General features: G+C 43.6%; 1 protein-coding gene across 1 annotated transcript in view; it reads right to left on the reverse strand.

The window, feature by feature from the left end:
• Nucleotides 1-8,932: 8,932 nt before the first annotated feature.
• The window catches only part of PPP1R14C (protein phosphatase 1 regulatory inhibitor subunit 14C), an 80,394-nt gene continuing 62,370 nt past the window's right edge, over nt 8,933-26,956 (reverse strand). The window contains exon 4 of the mRNA XM_080806858.1: nt 8,933-10,526. Within this exon, the coding sequence (XP_080662984.1) occupies nt 10,452-10,526 (75 nt within the window). The 3' untranslated portion in view covers nt 8,933-10,451. The remainder of the gene's footprint in view (nt 10,527-26,956) is intronic.

Genomic DNA, 26,956 nt, shown 5'->3' on the forward strand with positions numbered 1-26,956 from the left:
TATCGCATCTTTCTGGAAACAGCAGGAAGTGCTGGTCAACATCTTCATCAAAAGACTGTGGACAAGTGGAGGCCAATGCAGGGGAAAGCAGGAGCGAGGGCCACAGGGGTGGTGACGAGCAGGGGGTGGGGAGTTAAGAGAGAGCAGGCTCTGCCCTTCACTGGCTCACAGCCAGACTCGCTGGAAGAGAACAGAATGCAAGCTGAGACAGCAAGAAGGAATCCTCCAGATGACGCTTCCAGATAGGAGCTGCCAGAGAGAGGCAAGACCTGTGAATAAAACCTCGAGGCCAGAAGGAGGTCTCTGCTAATTAGAGTATATAATTTAAGAGATGAACACAGCACAAAGCCCTCGAGGGACTGACTGCAGGTTTAATTAAAGATGATCTTCCATAACCTTGCCCTTCATTTAAGATCACTGGCCTGGAGAAACACTGGGGAAAACAGGTATGCCTCGTTAAATGAATCTCCTTCTTTTCTGAACCTCGGATCTGGAAGGCCATTTCCCACCCATAATTTGGCCCACTGGGGTGGCTGTTGGATTTAGGATTTTTACTCAAGTGCCACCTCCCTACACCAGCCAAATAGGACCCCCCAAGAGGGAAAAGTAATACACATACATTTCAATATTAAAAAGTAGAACGTCTAACCCACAGATAACAACGATCAAAACACAAGTTTTTTCAGGACTTCGAGTGTCTGACTACAGAATTCTAGAGCTTGAGAATTCTGGAGTATGGATGCTTGTCCCCCACAGGGAAGCGCTCCAGACTTACTTCTAAAGACACCTCCTGCATGTGACCCAGTGCCTTACGATGCCCCTGAACTTCCTCCGGCTTCCACTCTTGTGGGTTAGCAGAAGCAGATGAATCATGGGAACTGACCAAGAGGGAAAAGGGAGGAGGAAGAGTCAGAGTCTTTAGGGGAGTGATTATTATTTTTTAAACTGAAAATGAGCAAGAAAAGTATTCTGAGTATCTACATGTAGTCTTTTCCTAATTATAGAATCATAACAGGTGCTTTTTATAGAACAGGCTTATAGACGTGTAAAATCTAATCGTGTTATTTTCCTAATTTATAGATAAAGCAAGCAAGGGGTGGGCACCTAAGGCAGCACCAAAATCCACATAGAGAGGCGGCGGCGTGCAGGGCTGATTCCGAGCCCAACGCTGTGGAGTGAGGGAGCTACTCGGGCTCCTGATCTGACAAACATACAACCTCATTTCTGCAGGCATCTGTCCACTGCTGGACCTTTTTGCGTTAATCGCTCATTTGCTCCTTACTATGTCTGGGCAGAGTCACTTGCCCTAGGACACCAGGCTGGGTTGTGACAGATCCAAATGTTCTTCTCACTCTATCAATCTCCCAGGGCCCACCCGAGGCCCACAGAAAAATCACAATAAAGACCGTACCCTTCCCCACCTACTCCCTTGCCTTTTTCTGTCTCACGGCTCCTAGGGTATTTTCCTGAACTAGGCTTTTCTCTGAGATATTTGCATCGTGGGAACGAAATATTCTGATCAACAAACCAGAATCACAGACTGCTTAATCTAGCAACCAGGGCCTACCTAGTCTAGGCTGAGATTTCTATTTTTTATTTTCAACACGGAGGGATGCCCATACTTTGTTTGGGGAGGTCCGTATCACAAGACGGGGGCCAAAAAACAAGACAGCCCCTCCTTCCCTACCTCAGACAACTGTGTCACTTGGAATCCTAGTGAGAGCTTTAGCTTGGACTGGGTTTCTCTGCACAGGTTTCTTTTAAAAGAAAGAAAATACTCAGACACTACAGAAATGTAATCAATAGTAAGTGGTCTCCCCAACACCTGACCCTATATTGTTATCAGGATAACAACTGATGACAAACTATTCTTCTACTTTTTAAAAATGTATATAATCATATGTATATACTGTTTTTAAAAAGTGGGATTTAAATTCTCCCCTGTAATTTCCTTTTCTCTCCTGGTAACCAACACCATATTGGTGTATCTTTCTTAGAAAACCCATATAATGTTTGTAGATAGGCATGAGTTGGTTTCCATTTTTCTCTATTACAAAAACACTAATAAAGAAACTTTACACATATATTTATATAAGTATTAGGTACATATTTAAAGGTGCAACTATTGAATCAAAAATATTAACATTTTATGTTTTAGTAAATATTTCTAAGTTGCCCTCCTAAAGTATGGTATCAGTTTATATGCCTCCTCCGCTCAGTCTATCGGCAAAGACTTTGACCTTCTTTTAGCTTGGCTTCTTGTAAATGGAACATGAAGCTGCTCACATCACAGGGTTGCTGTAGGAGATAACTGAAATTCAAATGACATTTGAACAACCACTGGTCAAGTCCCCATTCCCCATTTTAACTAGCCCTCACAGCCTCATAACCTAACCCTCTCCCATAATAAGGAATTGGATGAAAGCAAATACGCTTATAGTTTAAGGCTCCTACCCAGGTATGGGTGGGTTAACTTGAAGGAGAATGGGTGTCTGATTGTAGGATTTCCAGCACTGACAGGGAGAGGGGATCACAGAATCAGAGCGGAAGGAGAGCTGGGCTTCTGGAAGTTCGCCGAGTGGTGCCGCTGACTCCACCAATTCTACTAACCTAAGATCGTTCCCTAGAAGATTTTTTCTTTTGAAATCCAGGGCACACAGCTTAGCCTCGGAGCCACCATTTAGGAGGAGGACAGAGGGAACCAAGGCATTACTTTAAAAACCTGATGGGCAGTATGGTGGGCAAGCTCCATTCATCTTCTTGAGGAGCCAACGGTGCTCTGACAACTACAGGTAATTTAAAAGCTTTTATGGAGCCTTGGGTGGGACCCAGTGAAACTTCCAATCCCAGGCAATTCAATACAAGCATCTGAAAATTTAGTCATAAAACATCCTTTCCGAAGCCACAGCAGACATTAACGTTGACTTTCCCAATGACCAATGAATAACCCTCAAGGACTTTTCATTAAAACTGACAACACAGAAATTATGAGCCCCTCGGTAATGAAATTAGTATCTGACGGAGACATTGAATTGATTATTGGTTAGGATTTTAAAGCCCCTTCCTTTCTGCTTGTTTGTGTCTGGATAGTTGTCACCGAATGAACATTAAGTTTGATATTATTGGCAACAAAATGGGAATTCCAGTTCTTTCACAGTTTCTGCCTTCAGGGTCTGGAGCTTATTAGAAATATGACTTTGTGTGGCCCACAGTAGGGGTGGATGGGTCATTCTGAATCTCAGGGAGTGGGAGGGGGAGTGAATACTCAGGCAGGGGCCATTTCTGCTGCTAATATGACATGTGCCTGGTGGCATTAAGAAGTATCTTTAGTATTTCCGCCATACAAAGACCATAAATCATGGACCCGTGCTTTGGATTAAATGAGACTCATGATAAGACACAAGTAAAACAAACAGCTAAGAGCTTCCTTCCTCCTAGAAGGTATAAAATATTTTATGGGATTTAAATTCCCAGCCCCAATAAAACACAATAGCTTTCTTTCTTTGCACACCTATGAAACAACAAAAGAATGCTCCAAAGAAGTGGTTTGTTCTTACCTTCTTTTCCTCTTTTTTTCTCCCCGGGGACAAAATGACCAAGTATGGACTTTTCTGCCACCTGTTGCTCTGCCCCGTATACCAGTATTCACATGCCCGTCTCAACGTGTTTGTTTGAGAACCTAAACAAGATGGTAGCAGGGAGTGGAGGCGGGGGTTAGGCTGAGGAAGGATCTTTCTGCAGGTGCCCTCTGGCACCCGGCGCAGGCTTGTTAACCAATAGTGCTGGCGGTTGAAGCAGACTGTGGAGCTGGGCGTGTTGGAGGTGAAGCTATTCTGGAAGCTTACGATCATGGGACTCCCTGGACAGAACCCAGCGCTGAAGGCAGAAGAGGAAAGACACCTGGAATCTGCCTCCGGACCAAGCCTGTTGTTCTCTGCCCGGCAGGCTGTTACTGGCTCCTGGGGCAGCATGTCTGGGAGACTCCATCATCCATGGAAGGAATTCAGCAAAGTGGAACATCTGAGTATGAGGTGGGAAGGAAGGGGTTTGGGGGATGCATTCGGGGAGGTCTGAGGCCGAGGAGGAGAGGCTGGCCTTGCCACCAGCTCTTTGGGGTCCCCTGGCAACCCTGGCTTCCTGCACAGCTGTGGCCTCCAAAGTTCCACGCCCTGGTTCTTCTCCAATTTTCGGTATGGACATTTTGAAAACCCAGTGATAGCACAGACCCTCTCCTCCCCAAATTGTCCGTGCCTCTCTGCCACTTTTTGTGTCCTTCTCCCTTCTGACACACGATCTCTCTCTGCTGCTCTATGTATGGTTCTGTCTCAGTCTGTTCTCTCTCTCTCTCTCTCTTTCCTGCAAAGTCTCAGAGGTTTTGAGGACTCCCTGAAGCCTCCATGAGCTGTAGCTTTAGGAACATTTAGCTTAAAGATATTGGCAGGGAGTTCTCAGTATACCTACTCAAACAGAAAATAAGATTCAGAAGGAAAAAAAAAAAACCCAACTTCTCACTCATCACTAATTTCAGGAAGAAGGAGGTCTCTAGGGCTTTGAGGTATTCTGTTAAAGTGAGGCAAACCTACACTACAGATTGTACATTTTGGTCCCCACCCCCACAGCCCGCACACTGATCCCCGCTGGGATTATAGCTAAAAAGAATAAGGCTCTGTGCTAAGGGCTATAAAAATAATTCTTAAAGATAAATTATCTTATTTATCTCCTTATCCCTGAGAGATCAGAAAGGGGGTTTTGTCAGTGATGTCCCCTTTTAGGAATATAATCAGCCACAAGCGAGCATTTTCCTGCTACTAACAATAGAAAAACCAAATAGTAAATCACTTAGGCTCAAGCTTCTTGTGACCCAGAAGGGCGTGTTGGGTTACACTTTCTATGAATCATCCTGCAAACTGACAGGAACCAATCTGGTAGCAGCAGATATTCCGTGAACTCTTTTTCTATTTTTGGTTTCAGAAACTGGGCGGACTGGGATATACAAAGATATGACGGTCACAAACCTGCTGTTGGAGTTCAATTTGGGCACTTCAAAACCATAAGTGATAATGTGCTACACATATTATTCAGCCCCTGCCTGCTCTTTGCTTTAGAGGGAGAAATGTATTTCTATCTTCCAATACTGACATTAATGCAAGCATGCGGAAACACAAGAGACCTGTGTAGAACAATCACACAGAATTAAAAATATGTATGTAGATGAGATCAAGTCTATATAGCCATGATGGTAAAAGTGTACTTTTCTTTACCCTCATGTGCTTGCTAGGACTATCTACTTCTAGAATCTACCAGAACATGGTCAGCCCCAAGAAGGCCATCCAGCAGAGTCACTCCTGAAGATGAAGGAAAACCGTACTAGAGATTGATCTGGACTTCTTTCTCCAACGGATCCAAGGAAAGCCCTAGAAAACCAGATTTCCAGGATTGGATTTGTAGTTGCTTTAACATCAGTGTTCTAGTGAAATGCCTGTCTGCCATGTTGTAGTGAGAACACCCATGGAGCCAAGAGAAGGGTTGAACGATCCAGTCTTTTAAAAATGACTCATCCCCAGTCAAGATATGTCATGATGGCTTAAGTACACTGAGAAAGTGAAACGTTTCCAGCATGTGCATCCAAATAGGGGTGGAAAGAAACCCCACCAAGTCTGGAGACTCTAAGAAGCCAGCCATTTTTTCACAGGCAAAATGCAAACACACAGTAAGGGATATCCTGAAACCCAAAGGAAATGGCACTAGTTCTTAGTAAAAACTCTGCAGGCCCCAAGTAAATTCGAGAAGAGGAAAGCAATGCGGTGACTACTGGTATTCCTGTCTGTGTCCAATTTGAAACTGGCTTTATACAAAGTTCCACTTACTGAATACATTGAATTCTTTTGTTTTTTTAAGACGCAGACCAGGGGTCCCTCCAACCCCAAAGTACTTCCCACCAGGCCTTCTTAGGTCCTTTGTGCCATTAGAGGGCCCTGAGTCTAGTGACCAAAGACAGGGGAAAAGGAGGAGGCAATGGGGTCAGGAAGAGGGGAGAGAGCACCTGCAAAGTGGCTGCTCTCAGAGTAGGTTCCTGAGAAGTAGAGGGAATCCTGAGGATCTTTGCCTCAGAAGCAAAAATGATGTGAGGATAGAGATGCACCCATCAGCTGTGCGGCCTGCCTTTCCCCAGGCCGTTAGTCACACAGAAGCCTGGCTCAAGGCCTGGGAGTCTTGCAGAGCAAGAAAGTGGCAAAATCCCAGCGCTGGGTGGGAGTAGTGCCCACCACAAAGCTAAGTCATGGAGCACATTTCTGGCCCCTACTGGCAGCCTCACTGGTGCCATGAGACGGGAAGGGGACATCTCCCAGAAGCTATCCCACCTGCTTCTCCGAGTGCTGGGCTAAGTGCCTGGGCTAGACTGGCTGCTCTCGGCGGTGGCCCCTTTGGTCAGTGTCTCCTGGGGACACAGTAGCCATGGTTCAAAAACAGCTCATGTTCCCAACCACTGGGTCTTCTGGGAAAGAGCCAATAAAATCATGTACTCATCTGTTGTTGATAACAGATTCTGCACAGCATGCTATCTTTTATGGGGGTTTTAGTAGTAAATGAATATCAGGTATCTGTGTTACAAGAATTGAGAAATACCTTCCTTGAGCTGTTCTTCCTCCCCATTTTGCCTCCTCAGGAAACTGATGGGAGGTACTCCATGCGGAGCCTCCAAGGCCAAGTCCAGGAGCTTTCTGTCAGGGGAGAGGGAGCAGGGGACAACAGCACAAAGCCTGGGAGCCCCTCTTCTCAGGAGTGAGGGAGAGCCCATAGGGAGCCGAGGACCTGCTCCAACCACAGAGCCTCCCACTCCCCACCTCTTAGCTCAGGGGCTCAGCTCACTTTTGATGCAGCTCCTGGCTTTCACTCCTATGGGGGGAGCTGACAGCAATCCCCCTCTAAGGGGCAGGAAAGCCTAACGGTCAAGGGGCTTAGAGTCAGACATAGCACTGGGTTTCTGTATCAGTTCTGGGACCACGTGACCTCCAGCAACCTGCTCGATGTGTCTGAGTTTACTTCCTCTTCTATAAAATGAGGACAATGCAATCTACCTCATAAGATTTATGTCAGGATTAAGTGAAATAAGGCAGGTAAGCACCCAGGACGGTGATAAGTGGGGACTATTATTATAATTGTTATAAATGGATCAAATTTAAACTTAGATTTCTCCACGCTCAAGTGGAGCACCGAACTAGAAGTTGGATACTTTGGAGTCATTCCCCTAGTGCTGGACTGTAACTTCTCTCCAATAGAAGACAAAATGAGAAATAGTCAATGTGTCAAAGCCACAGATGCCACCTGCTGTAACAGCATCCAAGTGATGAGCTGAGGTCAATGAGGTCAGACTTGTGTGCCAGACTCCATGAGAATGATCCAACGGCCCAGTTGGTGCTCAGTCTGGGAACTTGAAAAAGAAAAAAGTCCAAGGTCTGTTCCTTCAAATTCTGATTAAATGGGCTACGACTTGTTTTTAAAGCTTCCCAGGTGGGGCGCCTGGGTGGCTCAGTGGGTTAAAGCCTCTGCTTTCGGCTCAGGTCATGATCCCAGGGTCCTGGGATCGAGCCCCGCATTGGGCTCTCTGCTCAGCAGGAGGCCTGCTTCTCTTCCTCTCTCTCTCTGCCTGCCTCTCTGCCTACTTGTGATCTCTGTCAAATAAATAAATAAAATCTTAAAAAAAAAAATAAAGCTTCCCAGGTGATACAAATGCATATTCAGTCCTAAGAACTGCTATCCCCACCAAGAAGGAAACAGTTGAGTTTTCTTGAAGAATCTTTTATTATATTTATTCAGTTGCAAACATGTATTGATCCCTTGGATGGGCCAGGCTCAGGACTAGGTGCTGTATTTACAAGACTCAGTCCCAATATCAAGGATCCTAGAGTCTAAAAGAAGAGATGAACAGGTGAATAGACAGTAATAACATAGAGGGTACTTGCTGTGATGGGGGTAAATACTAGAAGCTCTGGACATACTTCGGAAGGGCTGTAGACCAGCTTTCCAGATAGAGCCCGTGCATGGTCAGGGTATTCCAGACTGAGGCAACAGTTTTGCAAAGCCTCAGGGGAGAAAATATCTGTGTTATGGAAACCCTAGTTATTCAGTAAGACTGGATGTTAGTGGAAGGCCAAAAGATGAGGAGGGAGAGGCAGGGACTAATGCCTTGTAAGAAATGCAGAGGAGTTTGGGTTTTAAGTAGGGGGTAGAGTGATCCTAGCTGTCTTTCAGAAAGATTATTCTGGCTACTGAGTAGAGAGCAGATCAGAGATAGGCAAGACTGGACATGGGGAAGCCAATCCCCAAGATGGTTGCAGAAATCAAGGCAAGATTTAACTAGGGATATGAGAGGTATTAGCAGAGGAAGAAGAGCCTGGTGATTGAGGGTGTGCTGAGGGCAGAGATGAGGAATCAAGGAGGACTCAGGGGAGTCAGGTGATGCGAGGCCCTTGGTGAGGGAAGGAGAAGAGTAAGCTGTGTGGCAGCATCAAAGGGCTTCCTGCTTCATCAGCCCATAACCTAAGCTGGTCAGGCCTAGTGGAAATCTGGCACATGCAGCACTTTTGGGTTTCTAGGATGCATGGCATTCTCTCATAATTGGAGCATCTGATTAATTTGAAATTTTCTTGGGAATTTCTATCAGATGGGGAAAAGGGAGTTTAAATGAAATGCAAAGCCCGTGGCCTGAGAGAGGCCCCAGAGCACACGGTCAGGCCGGACCAAATACACAGAGCTCATTCTCACTTTCCTTCCCAACCCAGGAACGTGTCCCAGCATCTCTGCTCTCCTCAGGGGAGAACCAGGATCAAAGGCCTGAAAATTTCTGGAGAATGAAAAGCGAGGTGTAAGGACTCGGTACCCCGGTCTGCGGAACATCTCACAGACCCAAAGTATCCTTCAAACATGGCTTGCAATGCAAAGGTGTAAGCAGCTCCATTTATTTGAGTAAATAGCTCGTAAATAAATCATTGGTAAACATTACAAAATTAAATACATTTTCCAAAGCTTGCCAGTATACATAAAATTCACAAACATAGTTCTTTTAAAAAATAAAATATGTTCAGAGCACCCTTGTTATAAAATGTCTGACTCCTGTCCTCTGACAGGGCCGCCTAGAGATGCCTTACAGTAGGTGGGGTTTCTGTGGGGAGGCGGTGGGGGCCTCCGGGGGGAAAGGGAGAGTTTCTACTCTGACCTTTTACCCAGCCCACATCTGAATTTTGACCCTTTTCCAAGGAGCTGATCTATCACTGGGAGGCAGGGGCCCCAATCCTAGCTCCAAGCAAGGAGGCCGGGGTGCGTAACTGGGGCCAGGAGCCAGAATCCTCAGCACATGCCATTGAGAGGAGCCAGAAATGCAATCTCCACCACCCTTCCAAAGCAGCCAAGGCTCCTATATCAACTTTCTTGAAAGCAGGGGAGGCTTTCTCACCTCTTACTGTGTTCAACCCTCCGCTGACCTGCTCTGGCCTACGCTACCCAGGCATGGAATTGACCAGAGCTATTTCTAAGGAGGAAAATAGGTGATTTGCTAACTTCCTTACGACCTGCTTTCATGGACAGAGAAGAATACACAGTATTTGGTTGAAAGCAGAGAGTTAATTGCTACACAGTGCTCCTTTTTCCACTGCGAGACACCCCTTGGCGTGGGCATTTCTCTAGAAATCTGAGTAGTTCTTCAAATGAAGGGTTCGTAAAATTTTAAAATACCACGAATGAGGCAAGAAGTACATGACCTGGCAAAGCATCTCAATGAATGAAATAATATGAAGTCCATGAATTAAGCCCTTGACCAACTCAACTTTTTGTGGCGCAGCTCATTAAAATAACGGATACGCTGAATTCTTTCACTTTGGTGCAGAAAGTGAATGCCGGAGGTCAGCAGAAGTCACATGAAGAATAGCTAGTGGCTTCTTGAAAACCCATGTGCTGTGACCTCCAATTATAGGACAACCACAAGTGGATCCCATCAATGTGAAATAAAACCCACGTCTACATTTTAACTTAGTCGCATGTAGATATATACAAGTACAAGAAATTTGACATCTGAGACAACTGTACAACTTAAGAAAAAGTATTACCAAACAAGTTGTGAGAAAACCATCATCCCTGTATAGTTAGGTTCTAAACCTGCGATTTCTCGATTTCTCAAAGAATATGCTGCTGGGATCAACCCATTCCTGCGTGTCTGCCTGGTTTGATAACCCCTGGTCGTGCTGGAACCAAAGATCTGCTGGTCTTGCTATTAAAATAGTCACTAACAAAACCTCCCCCAACAAAAAAGGAACACTCTTGAATAAATGTCTAATAGACACCCCCCCAAAAAAAAAGTTTCTCATAAGGGCAACTATGCTTTAATAAATGTCTTCATGAAGCCCAAATCCCAGGACCCTTCTTCGTCTCTGGGAGAGTTGCACCCTGTGCCGGAATTACACGGTCTTCTTCTGCGGGGGGCTCAGCTTCCTCATGCCTCTTATCCGAGAGAGCAGCTCCTGGATAAATTCCTAGAAGAGAGCAGAAGGAGTTAATATGACAGGCTCACTCTACTACAATTGAGGATTAAAAGCTGCTTGAGGGGCACCTGGGTGGCTCAGTGGGTTAAGCCTCTGCCTTCAGCTCAGGTCATGATCTCAGGGTCCTGGGATCGAGCCCCGCCTCGGGCTCTCTGCTCAGCAGGGAGCCTGCTTCCCCCTCTCTCTCTGCCTGCCTCTCTGCCTATTTGTGATCTCTCTCTCTCTGTCAAATAAATAAATAAAATCTTAAAAAAAATTTTAAAAAAATCTGCTTGAAGTCATTGCAGTCAATGGCAGTTATCTTGGGTTGGTGAGTTTGGTGGGAGGTGTCAAGCCCAGGGGCTTCAGTAGAGGACATTTTTAAGCAAATGAAGTGTGCCTGAACCTCACATCACCATCAATACCTTCTCCCTGTTGCTGTCTTTGGGGGAGAAACACACGCTGCCTTCACCCACTGACATTACCTACATGGCCTCTAAAGGCACTTGTGGTTTAGACCAGCCTTCTCAACCTTTAATAAACCTTTTACATGAGCACACAAGCCACCCAGGAAGCTTGTGGCTTCTGACTCAGTAGACCCAGGCTGGGGCCAGAAATTCTGTATTTCTAACTGGCTGCAAGGTGATGCCCATGTTAGTCCCTGGACCATGCCTGGAACAGCAAAGCTTGACCAGTGGTTCTCGGATGTAAGTCCTCATCTAAATCACCAGGGGGACTTATGAAACCACAGAGTTCTGGGCCCAAGAATTTCTGATTCAGTAGTTCTTGGGGTGGTGGTGGTTGGGGGGGGGGGTCCTGAGAATGTGCACCACTGAGAAGTTCTCAGCGGACACCTGCTCCTGGCTCCAAGGATCGTTCTGAGAACCACTTTTCTAGATCTCAAAAGAGTCTTCTGACTTCTCTTGACTGCAAATCAGTTTTTTAAAAAAGCCAAACACGTTTTACATTTACAATTCAGTATATTCAAACACATACCTGCAATAAAAATCTAAAGAATGAATACTTAATACATAGAATACACCCTCTATTTTCTATTCTAACTTCATTTAAAGGGGTTGCAGAGGGAGATTCACTAAAATGATTCCATGTCCTAGTCACAGACGAACACCCAAAGACTAAAGAACAATCTAGAATAGTTCCATCAGGAATCTTTCCTTATTGCCTTCTGTTTTAAAATATTTGCTATCTAAAATATTTGCTATCTAAATATGCAGTCATATTTATTAGATAATAATTACGTTGTCTTTCTATTTTGTATGTCACAGACAAAGAGGAAAGCCAGACTTTCTGATCAACAAGTGGCAGTCCTGGGTACATCAGGAATTTACCGAGTGAAAACACTAAGAAATCTTCCTCTCCCTTTGGCCTTCTGAGAAACTACGCTCAATCTCCCCTGCCAAACACGAGCTCCCAGGCCAAGTGATCCCAGCAACTACTCCTCAGCTCTAAAACACAATAAGCTTAAACATTCAGTATTTTGTTAGCCACCCAAATTTTAACGTTTTTGCTCTTACAAAGTAATATGTGTTTTTTCTAGACAACTTGGAAAATATAAGCCAGCAACAATTACCCCTTGGAACGAACCACTAATGTATCTTCCCTATGCAAATGAATTTTTACCTAATTAAGATCACACTGAATAAATATGCCCTTTTCTTCAACGTCGTGTTATGCCAGAAGCTTTCTCCCACAACACTAAATAGCCTTCCTAAAAATTAACTTCAATGGTTATACGATCCTTTATTATATGGATATTCTACCATCTGCTTAATTCCTCCATTATTGGATATGTGGTTGGTTCCGGACTTTTCAGAAGTAGAAACAATGTTACAATTAACATCTCTGTATAAATCTGTAGTTTCAAATATTCTCTTTGGAGAGCTTATCCAGAAAGGCGTTTTCATCACCATCATTTCTGATCTTGGGCAGAGTGGAACACATATGAGGCCCTGTTTTAACTTTCTGAACACTATTTTATTTAATTTAAAAAATTCTTAGGATAAACTAAAGCCAAATTTTCACACTTACATTCAGTTTTCATTGTGTCAAGTTAAGTGCATTTCCTGTTTCTCCTCCTGCTATATGGTTTTGACAATATAATATGAAACCTATACTTTCAGTTTCATTGATTTGGAACCTACTACTCAAATGAATTCTGTAGAAAATTCCAGCATTTGAGTGTAGATCTCCTTTTTTTTTTTTTAAGCAAAGGTCAGAATCACAAATCCTATCACTTATCTTGTTAATAACTAGTAATTCTTCTGCACTATTTCTATAGCATATTTTTCATAAAGATCATTATAAAAATAAAGATTAAACATGATAAGAAATAATATATCCTAAACTACAGACCTTTCTTCTTCAAGACAAAAGTAATTTGGTAATTTAAATAAAATTCAAATTATCTCAAAAAATCAATCATGAGGTATATTAATCTCAGTGACTAAAAAGTTCAGTAAATAGGGGCACCTGGGTGGCTCAATGGGTTAAAGCCTCTGTCTTCGGCTCAGGTCTTGTCCTAGGGTCCTGGGATCAAGGCCCACATTGGGCTCTTTGCTCCGTGGGGAGCCTGCTTCCCCCTCTCTCTCTACCTGCCTCTGCCTACTTGTGATCTCTGTCTGTCAAATAAATAAATAAAATCTTAAAAAAAAAAGTTCAACAAATAACTTGTATTTATAAGAAATTAACATCAATGAAACTCTTAAAGTTTTATATCAACTAATCTATGTCTCTAAGTTAATATACTGTGTTACACATATTTCATGTTCATTAAATTTGTATAATGAGGTATTCCCCTGAATTAAAAAAATAGCAAGACCAGTACTTATTCCCCATATAGAAACTTATGCAGAAGGATTTTAATGATCACAGATGATTCTCAAGGAAGACCCAAGAATCTCTAATCAAAAATACTTTGATGGCTCTTGTTCCTATTACTCAAAAATTCTCTATGTAAATAAGAACCTAACTCATTTACTTCCAAAACATGTCACTCAGCCTTGGGTTGTGGACACTACTTGAGTCAGAGAAGGGCTGCCCCTTTGAGGAAATGATATCTGGTGTGAGACCTGCATTAACAAAGAGAGGCCAGCTCAGAGAAAGTCTGGGGTTCTGGGTCATGGCACACGTCCAAAGGCCCTGCAGAGAAACAAGCAAAGTCGTGGGTGTTTCTGGCAAAAAAAGGCCAGGACGAGTGGGGCGGGAGCCATGCTGGGGGTGCTAGGGTCAGCTTGCCAGGGTCTCGCTGTCCGCAATAATGTGGGTCAAGGCCAGTTCATGGGTTACCACCCATAGTTTGTAAAGACATTATGTAGACCAAGGCTAAGAGATGCTGTAGCCCCCAACCACATATACAAGTAGTATAAATATAAATAAATATAGATATATCTTCATAGTATATTTATATGTAATATATATTCCTATATTCTATAATATGAAATGACATAGTGTGACTACTTAAATGTAAATCAATTAAAATAAAAACTATTTAAAATTCAGCTCCTTATTCATACTAGCCACATTTCAAATAGTCAGTAGCCACAGGTGGCCAGTGGCCACCATAGTAGACGCTGGAGCTACAGAATATTTCCATCATTTCAGAAAATTCTATTGGATAGCGCAGGTAGCAATGTTTTGAATCTTAAGGCTCGAAGAGATAAGCTTGGAGGAAAGTGTAAATAGAGGGGAAAAGAAGACTGAAGACCAAGCCAGAGGCGCCCTGGCAAGCAAGGTCTGGAAGAAGCACTGGCCCAGCAAAGGAGACTGAAAAGGAGAAACCAAGGAGAAGGGGGGAAAACCCAAGACAGTGTGCTGTTAAGAAGTCTTCTACTTTTTTGGTTTCTTTTATGCAACATAATTATTTTGAGATTCAGCCACACTGTTGGATTTATTTATTAAAATAGCTCCCTTGAGACTTCAACCCATAAATCAATTTGTGGAAGAAAAAAAAACAGTGAATGTTCTCAGCAACGTTTTCTAGATCTCAGTGTACAGAGATTACACATCTTTCGTCAGATTTATTCCTATGTGTTTAAATTATTGCTGTTATTGTAAGTAGTATATTTTTATTCCAATTTCCAACTGTTGCCAGCCATCGATTTTCATAGATTTACCTCACATCCTGCAAGCTTGTTGAACTCCCTTGTTCATTCTAGCAGCTTTTTGTAGACATTTACCTTTTGCAGATGTTCTTTCTAGAGTTTAGAACTTACCCTTCTATTCCTAGTTGGCTGAGAATTTTTAACCACGAATACAGAGATTGCATTTTGCCAGATGTTTTTTCTGTATCAACTGACATAATTATAGGAAGGGCTTTTTCCTCCTAGTTTCTTAACACAGTGACTTACACTGATTGATTTTTGATATTTTGATCCTTCTAAGTATATATATGTACTGTTACATTCAACTGGACAAAATTTTCTTTAGAAAATTTTCAGCTATGCTCATGTGGAATAGTTGTCTTCATTTCTTTTTTTATGTTTTTGTCTGGTTTTAGTATCAGAGTAGGGGTGTCCTCATAGAATGAGTTAAGAAGTATTCCTTCTTTCTCAAGTTTCTGGAAGACTTTGTATAGAGTTCATATAATTTCTTCCTTAAATGTCTGGTAAAAATTCCCCTGTGAAGCCATCTGGGTCTGGAGGGTTTTTTTGTTTGTTTGTTTGTTTGTTTGTTTGTTTTGTTTTGCTTTGTATTGGTAGATTGTGTCTTTCAAAGCATTTGTCTATTTCATAGATGTCACTGAATTTATTGGTATGAGGTTCATAACCTCGGTAGAAATTGCACTGATATCATCTCTCTCATTCCTGACATTGATAATTTGTCTCCTATCTTTATTTCCATTTGGACTAAGGTTTATCAATTGTATTGCTCTTTTCAGAGAATGAGTTTTTGTTTCACTGATTTTCTTTATTCAATTTCTGTTTTATATTTCACTGATTTCTGCTTTCATCTTCATTATTTCCTTTCTTCACCTTACTCTGACACCTTGTTCTTCTTCTCTTAGTTCCTTAGGTGTATTTTAAAGCCATTTATTTGAAACCTATTTCTAGTGTTTCATATATATTCACCTCTAAGCACTGCTTTGGCTGCATCTCATAAATTTTGGTATAATGGGTATTTACTTCATTCATTTCAAAATCATTTCTAATTTCCCATTTGATTCCTTCTTTGGCCCAGGAGTTATTTAGGAGTGTGTCATTTAGTTTCCAAATATTTGGGGATTTTCCAGACATCTTTCTGTTACCAATTTCTAAATTAATTCCATTATTCAAAGAACACACTTTGTTTGACTTGAATCTTTTAAAATTTGACACTTGCCCTGTGGCCCAGAATACGTCTGTCTTGGTAAATGTTCTGTGTGCATTTATAAAGAAACAGGCTAACTTCAAGCAGACCTTCTACCACTGTGTTCATATGGCCTCCTGCCATGTGACTTGTACACATAGAGAACACGCCAAAAGAAGGTATGAATAAAGTGGTTCCCCCAGATGCAATATTTCTACAAGAAAATGATTCCCTAACCACAAAGGTCATGATCTTTTGTGATACTCAAAAAAGGACCTTCATGATTCTTTTTTGACCTTTTAATCCCCAGCTAAAAGGATAGGTGAGGATGGAGGCAAACTCCCTGGTGCACGTGGGTTCTGTATCAGGATCTGGCTCTGGTCATGCTCAGTCTACAGAAAACAAAGGGAATTCATATTTGCTGAAGGCCTTCTCTGTGTAGACTACTTATACATACCACCATATTTAATCTAATGTAGTTTTATCGTGTCTGTTGTACAGATGAGAAAAATAGATGTTCTAGTTCATTAAAAGTCCTTGTCCAAGGTCACAAAGCAAATATTTTGAGTTCAGGTCTCTTGAAGCAAGTTGAACTCCATAAATAGGTACCAAGCCCCCACCATGTGCCAGACTCCACCCTACTTGCTGGTATGTAGAGGAAGGGGGAGAGGCCCTGCCCAATAGGGGCTCCCAGGCCAGCAGGGAAGGAAGACAGAGAAATAGGTTCTGTCCACCAAAGACACGAGCCACAGTGCTAAGTGTGTGTGTGAGAGTCCTGCGGACAGGTGGACGGCACACACCGTCCCTGACCAGCCCAGGCCTGGGACGATTCCTGCCTCTCCCACTCTGCCTCTCCCAGGGGATGACAGGCTAAAAGAAGATCATAATTCTAGAAGACTTTGAAAGATGAGAAGTTCTGTATCAATACAAGGTATCTAGAATCTAGAACCACTGCCCTGGAGTGACGGCCCAGCTTCCTCTCCCTCCTCCTCTTCTCCCTCCCCCTCTCTCCTTACAGCTACCCCTTTTATTAGCTGAACCTCTCTCTACTGGTCTGTAAGATCTGACCACTCTAGTTTCCTAATGTTTGAAACAGTATTTTAGCAAACTGCTGGAATTTTAAAGAGGCAAACAGACATTGCCCTGACCCATCATTTCAGGACGACTGGCATCTGTTTTGTTAGGCCACCTGAGCAGTTTTGTCCAAATGCTCCCCAAGATCCCAGGTCTGCCACCCATCCCATCCCCCACCAGCTGCACTGTCTCTGTGGGCTGCTGAGGGCCAGGCTGTGCTCAGGGCCCTGAAACTTGCCTCTTGTTAAACACCTTGTGGGGCGCCTGGGTGGCTCAGTCAGTTAAGTGTCTGCCTCCAGCTCAGGTTCTGATCTCAGGGTCCTGGCATCGAGTCCCGGGTCAGGCTCCCTGCTCAGCAGCCAGTCTGCTTCTCCCTCTCCCTCCGCTCCTCCCCATGCTTGTGCTCGTGCTCTCTCTCTCTCTCAAATAAATAAAATCTAAAAAAAAAAAAAAAACAAAAAAAAAAACAACAAAAAAAACAACACCACCACCTTTCTAAATGACTCTGGGCTCCTACGCCTGACCTCAGTCCTGGGCACTACTTTCGTATCTGAGCTGAGAACACTCTGCATTCCCGTTTCACCCATTAACCTACCTGAGGACGACTCCTTCCCACAGTATGTACCTTTCTATTTTGTCTGGCATAGTGCCATGCTCTCACGAGCCCTGAATTTCTGTCTGGGGTTCGGACACAACTCATACTTACTGGGCACCCTCTAGGTGACAAGCACTCTGGGCATTTTCATGTACTATCTCGTTTAATCCTTATAACTGTCTTATAACATAGGCTCAGAGAGGTTTAGAGGTTTGCCCATGGTCACAGAGCTACTGAATGGTCAGACTAAGGTTCAAACCCTACATTTCTATAAGCCATCAGAAACCTGGTCTCATCGCTGGGGAACGGATGGTACAATTCCCTCTCTCTGTATCATGATGCCCAGGGGGGACATCTTTTTTAGTAAGCAACCAAGATGGGTAATTTTAGTCTAATTACACACCAAACTAAAATGACTTCGAGTGTATGTGATAAACACAGAGATCCTTCAATGTTTACACATGGGGAAGGGCTGGCCAGAGATGCAGAGGACTGTTTCCTAGGTAAGCTCCGGAAATCTGTCTCCAAAGCACGAACCTTCCCTCCATTCTGCTCAGTCTCTTCCCAACACATAAATATCTCAGAAGCCCTAAGTTGCTGCCTCCTAGACTCTAGCTACCTCATAAATTAGAAAAGAAGAAAAAGAGGAGGAGGAAGAGGATGGAGCAAAAAGGTGAGAATGAGAGAAGGAAAAAAGGAAGAGGACAGGGACGCTGGCGTGTTGACCTTTCTTCTGCCCATTGAAACCCAGGTTCTGCCCAGCCAGCTCTGACTCCTCGGGGCTCCCCACAGCCACGCGCCCCCGCCAAGCTCTCTTCATCTGACCCTGCTAAGACAACTTTCTCTCTCTCCCTCTCCCATCCATCCGTCTTCCCTCCCTCCCTCCCTCTCTTTCTTTCTTTCCGTCTCAGAGCTTGCCCCCTCTCCTCTACATTCTCTTTGTAAGTCTCTGACTTCCACCCCTCACTCCTCTTTTTTGGCCACTTACTTCTGCCCCCTGTCCTGCTGATGGAACGTGGGCATTCTCCAAAGCCTGGTTCCCAGCCTTCTCAAGGCACTGTCTCTCAGTCAGCCATTTTCCTCATACTCTCAGGCCTCCTCTCTGTCTTCCCCCTTGAGATCCAGGCCTGCATTTCCTGTGGCTCCCAGAGGTCTCCACAGGGAAGTTCCATGGGCACACCAGTCTCAAAATGACCAAAAGCAAACTCACTGTTACCTATCCTTTCTTCTAACTGTCCCGAGCCCTGAGGAATTCACAGTTTTTATTATTGGGTCCCGAACAAACCATCATAAAGATCTCATTTACCTCCCAATTAATCTATAAGTTTAATGCGGTTCCAATCAAAATATAAATATTTAAGAATTGTCAAGATTTAAAAAATTTTTTTATTAATATATAATGTATTGTTTGCTTCAGGGGTACAGGTCTGTGAATCATTAGTCATTTCACAGTGCTCACCATAGCACACACCCTCCCTGATGTCCCTCACCCAGCCACCCTATCCCTATCCCACCCCCCACCCCCAGCAACCCTCAGTTTGTTTCCTGAGATTAAGAGTCTCTTATGGTTTGTCTCCCTCCCTGGTCCCATCTTGTTTCATTTTTCCCTCCCTTCCCCCCACCCCCACCCTGCCTCTCAAATTCCTCATATCAGAGAGATCATATGACAATTGTCTGTCTCTGGCTGACTTACGTCGCTTAACATAATAGCCTCTAGTTTCATCCACATTGTTGCAAATAGCAAGATTTGGGGGGGTTTTGATGGCTGCATAATATTCCATCGTATGTATATTGAACAAGAAAATCCTGGCCCTTGCTAAGAACTGATTATAAAGCCCTGGCAAGGGGCACCTGGGTAGCTCAGTCAGTTAAGCATCCGCTCAGGTTGTGATCTCAGGGTCCTGGGATCAAGCCCCAGCGTTGGGTTCCCTGCTTAGTAGGGAGTCTGCTTCTCCCTCTGACCTTCTACCGTCTGCCCCCGCTCATACTCTTTCTCTCTCTCTCTCTCTAAAATAAATGAATAAAATCTTTAAAATAAAATAAAATAAAACAAAATAAATCCCCGATAATTGTGATAGTGCGCAGTGATAGACAAACAGCAAGTTCTGCATATCAGGAAAATTTGATATACAACACAAGATGATTACCTATCAGTGGGGGTAAGGGCATAAGGATGGACTGATTGCATAATAAATGGTACTAGAACAACACAGCTAAGGTAAAGTTAGATCTCTATTTCATACCATACACAAAAGTAAGTTCAAGATGGTTTAAATATCTGAGTGTGAAAAATAAAAGTGAAAAGTTTTAGCAAAAAATATAAGATGATTATCTTTTTTTTTTTTTTAAGAGAGAGAGAGTTCAAGATGGGGGGGAGGGGCAGACGGAGAGGGAGAGAGAGAGTCTTAAGCAGGATCCATGCCCGGCACAGAGCCCAACTCTGAGATCATGACCTGAGCCGAAATCAAGAGTCACTCACTCAACCGACTGAGCCAATCAGGTACCCGAAGGAGACTGTCTTTAAGACACCGGAGTAGTAAAATCTTTCTTAGGTGCACATCTTTTAAAAGCATAAGCCATAAAGGATGTCATGGATAAATCTGATTTCAATTAAAATGTAAAACTTCTATACACAAAAGACAGCACAAGCAAAATAAGCTTCACAGTTTGTGAAACATATCTGAAACCTACACAAAGGTCAAAGGACTGTCATCCACAAAATATAAACAACTCTTAAAAATCAATAAGAAAAACACAAACAACTTGAAAGCAAAGGATTTGAAATGGAAATCCCCAAAAAGGAAACATAAACAAGCAATAAGCACATGAAGAAAAAAATGTGTACATGAAGAAAAAAATGTGTTCAATCTTACTAGTGAGCAGTCAGGAAAAGGTGTGCTAAAACAACGAGATCTCATCAGATTGGCAAAAAATTTTACCGTTTGGCAATACCAGGTATGGGGATGACAAGGTTAAGGAGAATTCTTAAATTCTGCTGGTGGGCATGCAAGCCAGGGCCAACTTTTAAGAGCAACTCCATTTCTTGGTATATTCCTTGGAGACTCTTTATATGCAAGTCAATAGATCGGAAGTTTTTATCACATCATTATTCATAATAATAAAAAACTGGACACAGCATAAATGTCAGCAGAAGAAGGGATAAGTACATTAATACATCGGAATGCCACACAGCAGTGAAAATGAATGAACCAGAGCCTCCTACAACAGCAGGAGCAAATCTCAGAAATCTAATATTGGGCAAAATAAGCAAGGTGAAGAAAATTTGCAAAACATTACTTACATAGTTCTACAGCATGCAAGATAATCCACATGCCTTTCTGTCGCTCCTGCTTTGTTGCCAGAGCCCCATTCCTGTCTTCCTAGCGTGGTGTGTAATATACAAGAGTTCCTGAGCAAAGGTTTGCAAAGTAAAGGAATACATGCGTGGACTCATTAAATCACACAACAGTGGCAGTGAGGGGAAGGAGCAGAGAGGGGAGACACTAGCATCCCTGTGCTCTAATTCTGCGTGTGTGTGCATGCATGGGCATGTGTGTGTGTCGGGGGGGGGTTGTACAAAGTATCTATTGGCCCCCACTACTATGGAGGAAGGTTCTAAAGGTTCTCCTTTAAGCACTGGAAAACTAGCCAACGTGGGGGAGTCAGGCAAGAGGAGAAGCATCCTGGGAAGCGTGCAGCCCAGGAAGCGTGTGTGCACACACAGGTTCACAAGTGCACGCACACACGCACAGAGAGCTTAAAGAAACAACAAAAAGAAAGGAAACAGTTCCAGTGACCTCGTAAACCTGACCACATAACACGCAGCCCCCTGACTGATGAGAGACGTCAAAGAGCCAAAGCATGTTTGTGAAGGGATCTGGCAGCAGCCGTGAAAACAGACGGTCCTTCCTCGCTCTGGAGTTTCTGCCGGGCGGCGCTGTCATGGGGTGCGGCGCCCCAGTGCCACGTTCTGCTCTGAGCTCTCATCCCCGCATCCCTCCTGGGCCCCATGGCTTTCAGCTTCCACCCCCTCCCGCCTGCCCCGGCCAGGACCAGAGGCGGCAGATGGACACTCAGTCTGTAATTATCACCGTGGCCAGGCGTCTGGGACCTTTCCCTTGTCGCTCACAGTGATTCATGGGACATTCATTGATGCTCTGCGCCGCCGTAACAGTGATGGGTCCAACGGAAAGTAGGAAAAGGAGAAACCACGGTATCTTTGCAGATCACTGCTTTGTGCATAATTAAACCAACTTCTGTCATAATTTCAGCATTTAGAGTCATTTAAAAAGACAAATGGATATTATGTGACAGCCCTTGAATTATGTCTTTCCCCACAAAAGGACTTTTTGAAAGATATGCTTAAAACTGTTGCTTGGTGCATACTGTCACCGATCACAATAGTTGTGTAGATCAAGTTGAGCACCCATAAAAGGCATCCAGCAGAACTCTGAAGGCTCTAACTGCTTTTCCAAAAAATATCATCCACCCCTGATACAGAGTCCAGGGTGGAGTGGAGAGAGAGAGAGCAGGTGAAGATTCAGAAGGCTGGAATCTGCATGGCTCAGTGATTCCCCCTTGTACTGTCCTCTCTTTGTCACCCCAATCAATGCACCAGTCACTTCCTTAAAAGGCATATTCACGGGGACCATCTGCTTAGTCTCACTGCCCAACGACAGCAAACCCAAGTCAACTGACCCAACTTTTACAGAGCAACCTGACAGTTCCCAAAAGCCTGACATGCATCAGAAGACATGGGGATCAGGCAAAGCATGATCAGGGGGAGGGAAAGAAGAATTTCCAAATCCACTGACGTTTAAACAGATGAGGGTGATGGAAAGGCAGTACTTGCCTCTTTTAAAAGTGATGGCAACAACTGAGAACTGTTCCAAATGGCAAAACGTCCCTGTCTGAAGAACCAACCAGGCATTTAGAAAGATCACACTGTAAGTTTTTATCAGCTTGCGTATGCAGGTCACATGTAGGCAGGCTGTGAGTCAGCACTGACAACAGGCAGGAAGTGAGTCAGCATTGACAAACAGCTTTGGCGGGGTCCCCAGCCCTGTGTCCTCCCACCCAGCCAGGATTTGCTCCCTGCCATGTGAGGCATTTCAGCACCACAAGTGCCAGCATCACTCACAGGTGAATATTTAATTGTCTCCCTCTTTTTAGAGGGGTGGGGAGAGTGTTGTTTATCTTTAGAGAGGTTTGTCTGCTCACCGTGCACAGCAGAGTGGTCCTATTTTCATGATCTGAAAGGAGGTGTATGAAATCTGTTACGGGGAAGTTTGTGCCTGCTCTCATTATAACCCCTGCTGCCCACAGAAATTCTGGAAGGTCGTAAGCGCATCCTGGTTGTTTCCTTCTTTCCTTCTTCAAACTTAAAGCCACTTGACACTGTGCTGCCCATTTATGTTCTTGACTATCTGCCTTTAGAGATTAATTTGTTGTGCTGGTGAAAGCGGTCCCATTAATCTATTTTAGAGACTTGGGCCACTGCTCTTAGACTAATTATTTTGTTCCTGGAGTCTAACCTTCATTTGTATGTGGCACGACAGTTCACCTGCCCTCCCCACACTCAGCCTCTCCGGCATTCAATTCTTCCTTCACTTACTAATGACTGGCTCTCAGAACTAGTACACCTGCTATTCGGACAATGTAAAATAAAACCCACGTCAACAATCCCACCGCAATAAACCATCAGTGGAGTAAACCTAGCAAAATTTTAATCTCTAACTTTATAATCACTAAGAAAAACTGAAATAATTTTATCAAGGGCCCCATTATCAATGAGAGAGAATATTACTTGTTACCAACACCTAAATCTTGTTAAAATGACATCTTACTGAATTTACAAGTGGTGAGATTTGTTTCTGATTATGACTCCCTTTGCTAACAATATAGAAATCCAAAAGTCATGTGTCAAATTGTCTTTAACTGGCGTTCTTTCTTCTGCCAAAATTAAGTCCAAACCCAAGAAGCGAATGTGGAGCTGTTTATAATTTGGGTTGATCAGCTTTGAAAACATGTTCATTCTGAATTTAATGAAAGAGGAAAAGGCCATAAAATCACCATCAATCGTTCAAAAATGCCAACCACTTAAAGGCCCACTGTCCTTGAAAGCCTGTACCGCCTCCATCATATGTTTTTAAAAAATAACCATTGTTAATTACTGGGGGGAGGGGGTTGGGTTCCCTGGGTGGCTCAGTTGGTTAAGCAACTGCCTTCAGCTCAGGTCATGATCCTGAGTCCTGGGATCGAGTCCTGCATCAGGCTCTCTGCTCAGGAGGGAGTCTGCTTCCCCTCTAACCCTCCCCTTCTCATGCTCTCTCTCTCACTCTCTCATTCTCTCTTTCAAATAAATAGATAAAATCTTTAAAAATAATTATAATAATTACTGGGGGGGGGCACCTAAAGCCAGACCTGTATGGCTCATCCTATAATAGCATCTACCACTTCTTTCCTTACGTCGCAATTATTGTCATCATCATCATTATCACTCTTCTCATGGCCATCCCGCTTCTAAGAGTGTGTGGTAAAGAATTTCACCTTGCCCCAAAAGAGGTCTAGCCTTTACCCTCAGTTCCTGGGAAGCGAGTTCTAAGCCCTTGGACTGTCCTGCCTGAAAAAAGTATCTTTGTCTACCCCGGGGCCCTTGACCCACACTAGAGAGTCTAACAGTGTGATTTATTCGGGGAGGGGCTTTGGGTGATGTGATATCAGCTCAATATACCAAGGGACTGGTGACTGAAGTCAAGCTCATGGGCAGTCTAGGTAACCAATTCCCAGTAAAAACTCTGGGCGTCAAGGCCCCGGTGAGCTTCTTCCCTGGTTGGCAACACTCTGTACACAGTGTCGCACATCATAGCTGAGAGAAATCAGTGCTGCCCAGGACTCCACCGAGAGAGGACAGCTGGAGACCCCGTGTTTGGAACTTTCCTGGACTCTGTCCCATGTACCCTTCCGTTGGCTGATTTTCATCTGTAGCCTTTGACTGTAACAGAATGAAATGATGCATATAGAGGCGCTCAGTGAGTGCAGTGGGTTCTTCTAGCACATTGTCAAATATGAACATGGTCTCAGTGACCTCTATGCTTACAACAGGTGCTGGAAATGAGGATGGGCTTGTGGACTGTTCCCTAACTCTGCAAAACATGCTGAATAAAGACCAAAAGAGACATGCAGAGTTTTGCTCCATGACTGCATGTCCTCGGCAAGCTCACTTAACCCTTCCGGGTTGATTTCCTCAAGGAAGACAACCTGAACCAGGTTTATAAATATTCCAAAGGGGTGCTGGTGCTGACGTAGTAAGAGTTCAGAGAAAGGCAGTGAGAGGTAGACAGAGCACAGATGTGGACTCAAATATGGGTCCAAATGCTAGTTTCAGCACCTCCTGGCTCCTTCTCCCTGGGCAGAGGACGCCTGGTGCCTAAGGAGCCCTCAGGAAAGTGTGTGAGCGATGGCATATGGGGGCCAAAATTCTTTTGGCTACTCGGTAAAGCTACTCCTGTTTCTGGTTAATAAATCCCAGTCCTTTAGTACTAACCACCCTAATTACACTAAAACATAACAAGGCTTTCCTAGCCAATGGCTACAACCCCTAGAATGTCATAGTCATTGATTCCAGGCTTTCCTTGGAAGCTCCCAATGTCCTCACTCTTTGGAAACATTGTTCTAAAGCTGACAGCTTCCAACGGGTGTATTTCAACTCATTAATCCATATTCAAGCTCTCTTCCTCATCCCAGCCCCAAACTGCTGTCTTTCTTGAGGAAACCCCATGAGAGCTGAGAAGAAAGAAGGTTTCTCTGCATGGAGTCACTCTGACTCATTTATAATGGAGTGAAATGGCTATTTCCTTGTCTTTCTCTAGCAAGTGTGGAGCCACTCAAAGCATATTCCAGTAGGCAGTTTGGTAACTAATTTGGAAAACGATGGGATAAGCTGAAATCCTGGCACTTCTGGCCTTTTATTCCTATTTGAATATCCTCTGAACACTTAATTCTCACCATAGTCAACTGTGAACTTAGGAGAGACTGTTTTCTCAATGGATGCCCAGGTTCACTGTGTTATCGAAGTCCCTAGATTCATTATAGGCACACAGATGTTCAATAAACATTTGCTGAGCAAATGGGTAGAGAGAAGATAGCAAAATGCCAAGCCATGTCTCCTCCAGTCACACACGCAAACTTTCTATGTTAGAAATACCCAGTTTATCTCTTTTGTCCACCGTGATGAGCTCAGAACAGGAGCTCTGAGCACTACCACGACTTCCACGTATACATAGCTGAATGATATTTTGCAGGACAGTTTAAAATGCTAAATGGAGCAAGACCAATGTGAGCGGGGTGAGTAACAATGGGCCCCACAAAAGTTGGTCAGAAAAGTGAGATGCAGTCACCAAGATGCCATGGCGAAAGGAGGAGATCCTACCTTCCCACCATCAACATGGGGAGAACAACAACGCACGCCTGCCTTTTCGAAACCACCAGTTAATTTCTACTGCAAACCACGATCAGACATCCATTTCCTGCACCATCATGTGTCTGCGACATTTCTGTGACCCGACAGATTACTGGGACTCAGATATGGCCCTCACCACCTACTCATAGGTAGTCATCCTGTGTAAAAGCGTGATGCATATCAACCTACAGGCTCTGATTGCTAAATGCACAGAAAAAAAAAATATGATGTTTATCAGAGAACAATGGCACAGCCATCATCAACTATAAAGAGATTCCTACGAGTCCATTGACTGGACTGACAACTCCTGTAACAGATGGTAAGACAGATGCCCTCAAGCCCAAATTAAATGCATTTTCTGTCCACCATAGCAGTAAGTGGAAATGCTCCTGTGTGATCCTAAGATTTGAAAACCACGCAAAGTAAGAATGAGAAATAGGCCAAGAAGCTCTTCCCCAGCCTGGCTAGCTGACCCCAACAGCCCATCTCAGATTTCTATAATGTTCACCAGGTTGTCACTACTGATCATTCAAATCCAAATATCAACCAAAATTAAATGACTCCTTTTCCTCTTGCATTATATAGAAACATTATTTTTCTACATTTAAATCAGCTCTGTTTTAATATCAGCTACATCAGAAATGTCATTTACTCAGGGGGAAAAAATTAAAACACCATTCTTACTAATCAACCACAAATACATTAGTGTGGTGACCACAATTACATCGCTGTGTCTTGAAAGGCCAAGTCAGAAAAGATTTGCGCATTGAGAGTCCACAGCTAAGAATATGAATTGAAATGAGAACATACGAGTTCTTTTTTGATTAATCAGGGCCCTCCCTAAAATGAAACCTTGGACCCAAAGCACATGACACACCAAAAACAATATCACTTCTGTGAAATCAGCAAGTTCTTTAAAGCGCACTCTTCAAACTGAATAATTCAAGATGTCATTATTGGCGAACTGGGGCATTTTGCATATTTAATATGTAATGGAGTAATATTACC

This window comes from Martes martes (assembly GCF_963455335.1).
Source record: "Martes martes genome assembly, chromosome: 6".
Classification (NCBI taxonomy): Eukaryota; Metazoa; Chordata; class Mammalia; order Carnivora; family Mustelidae; genus Martes; species Martes martes.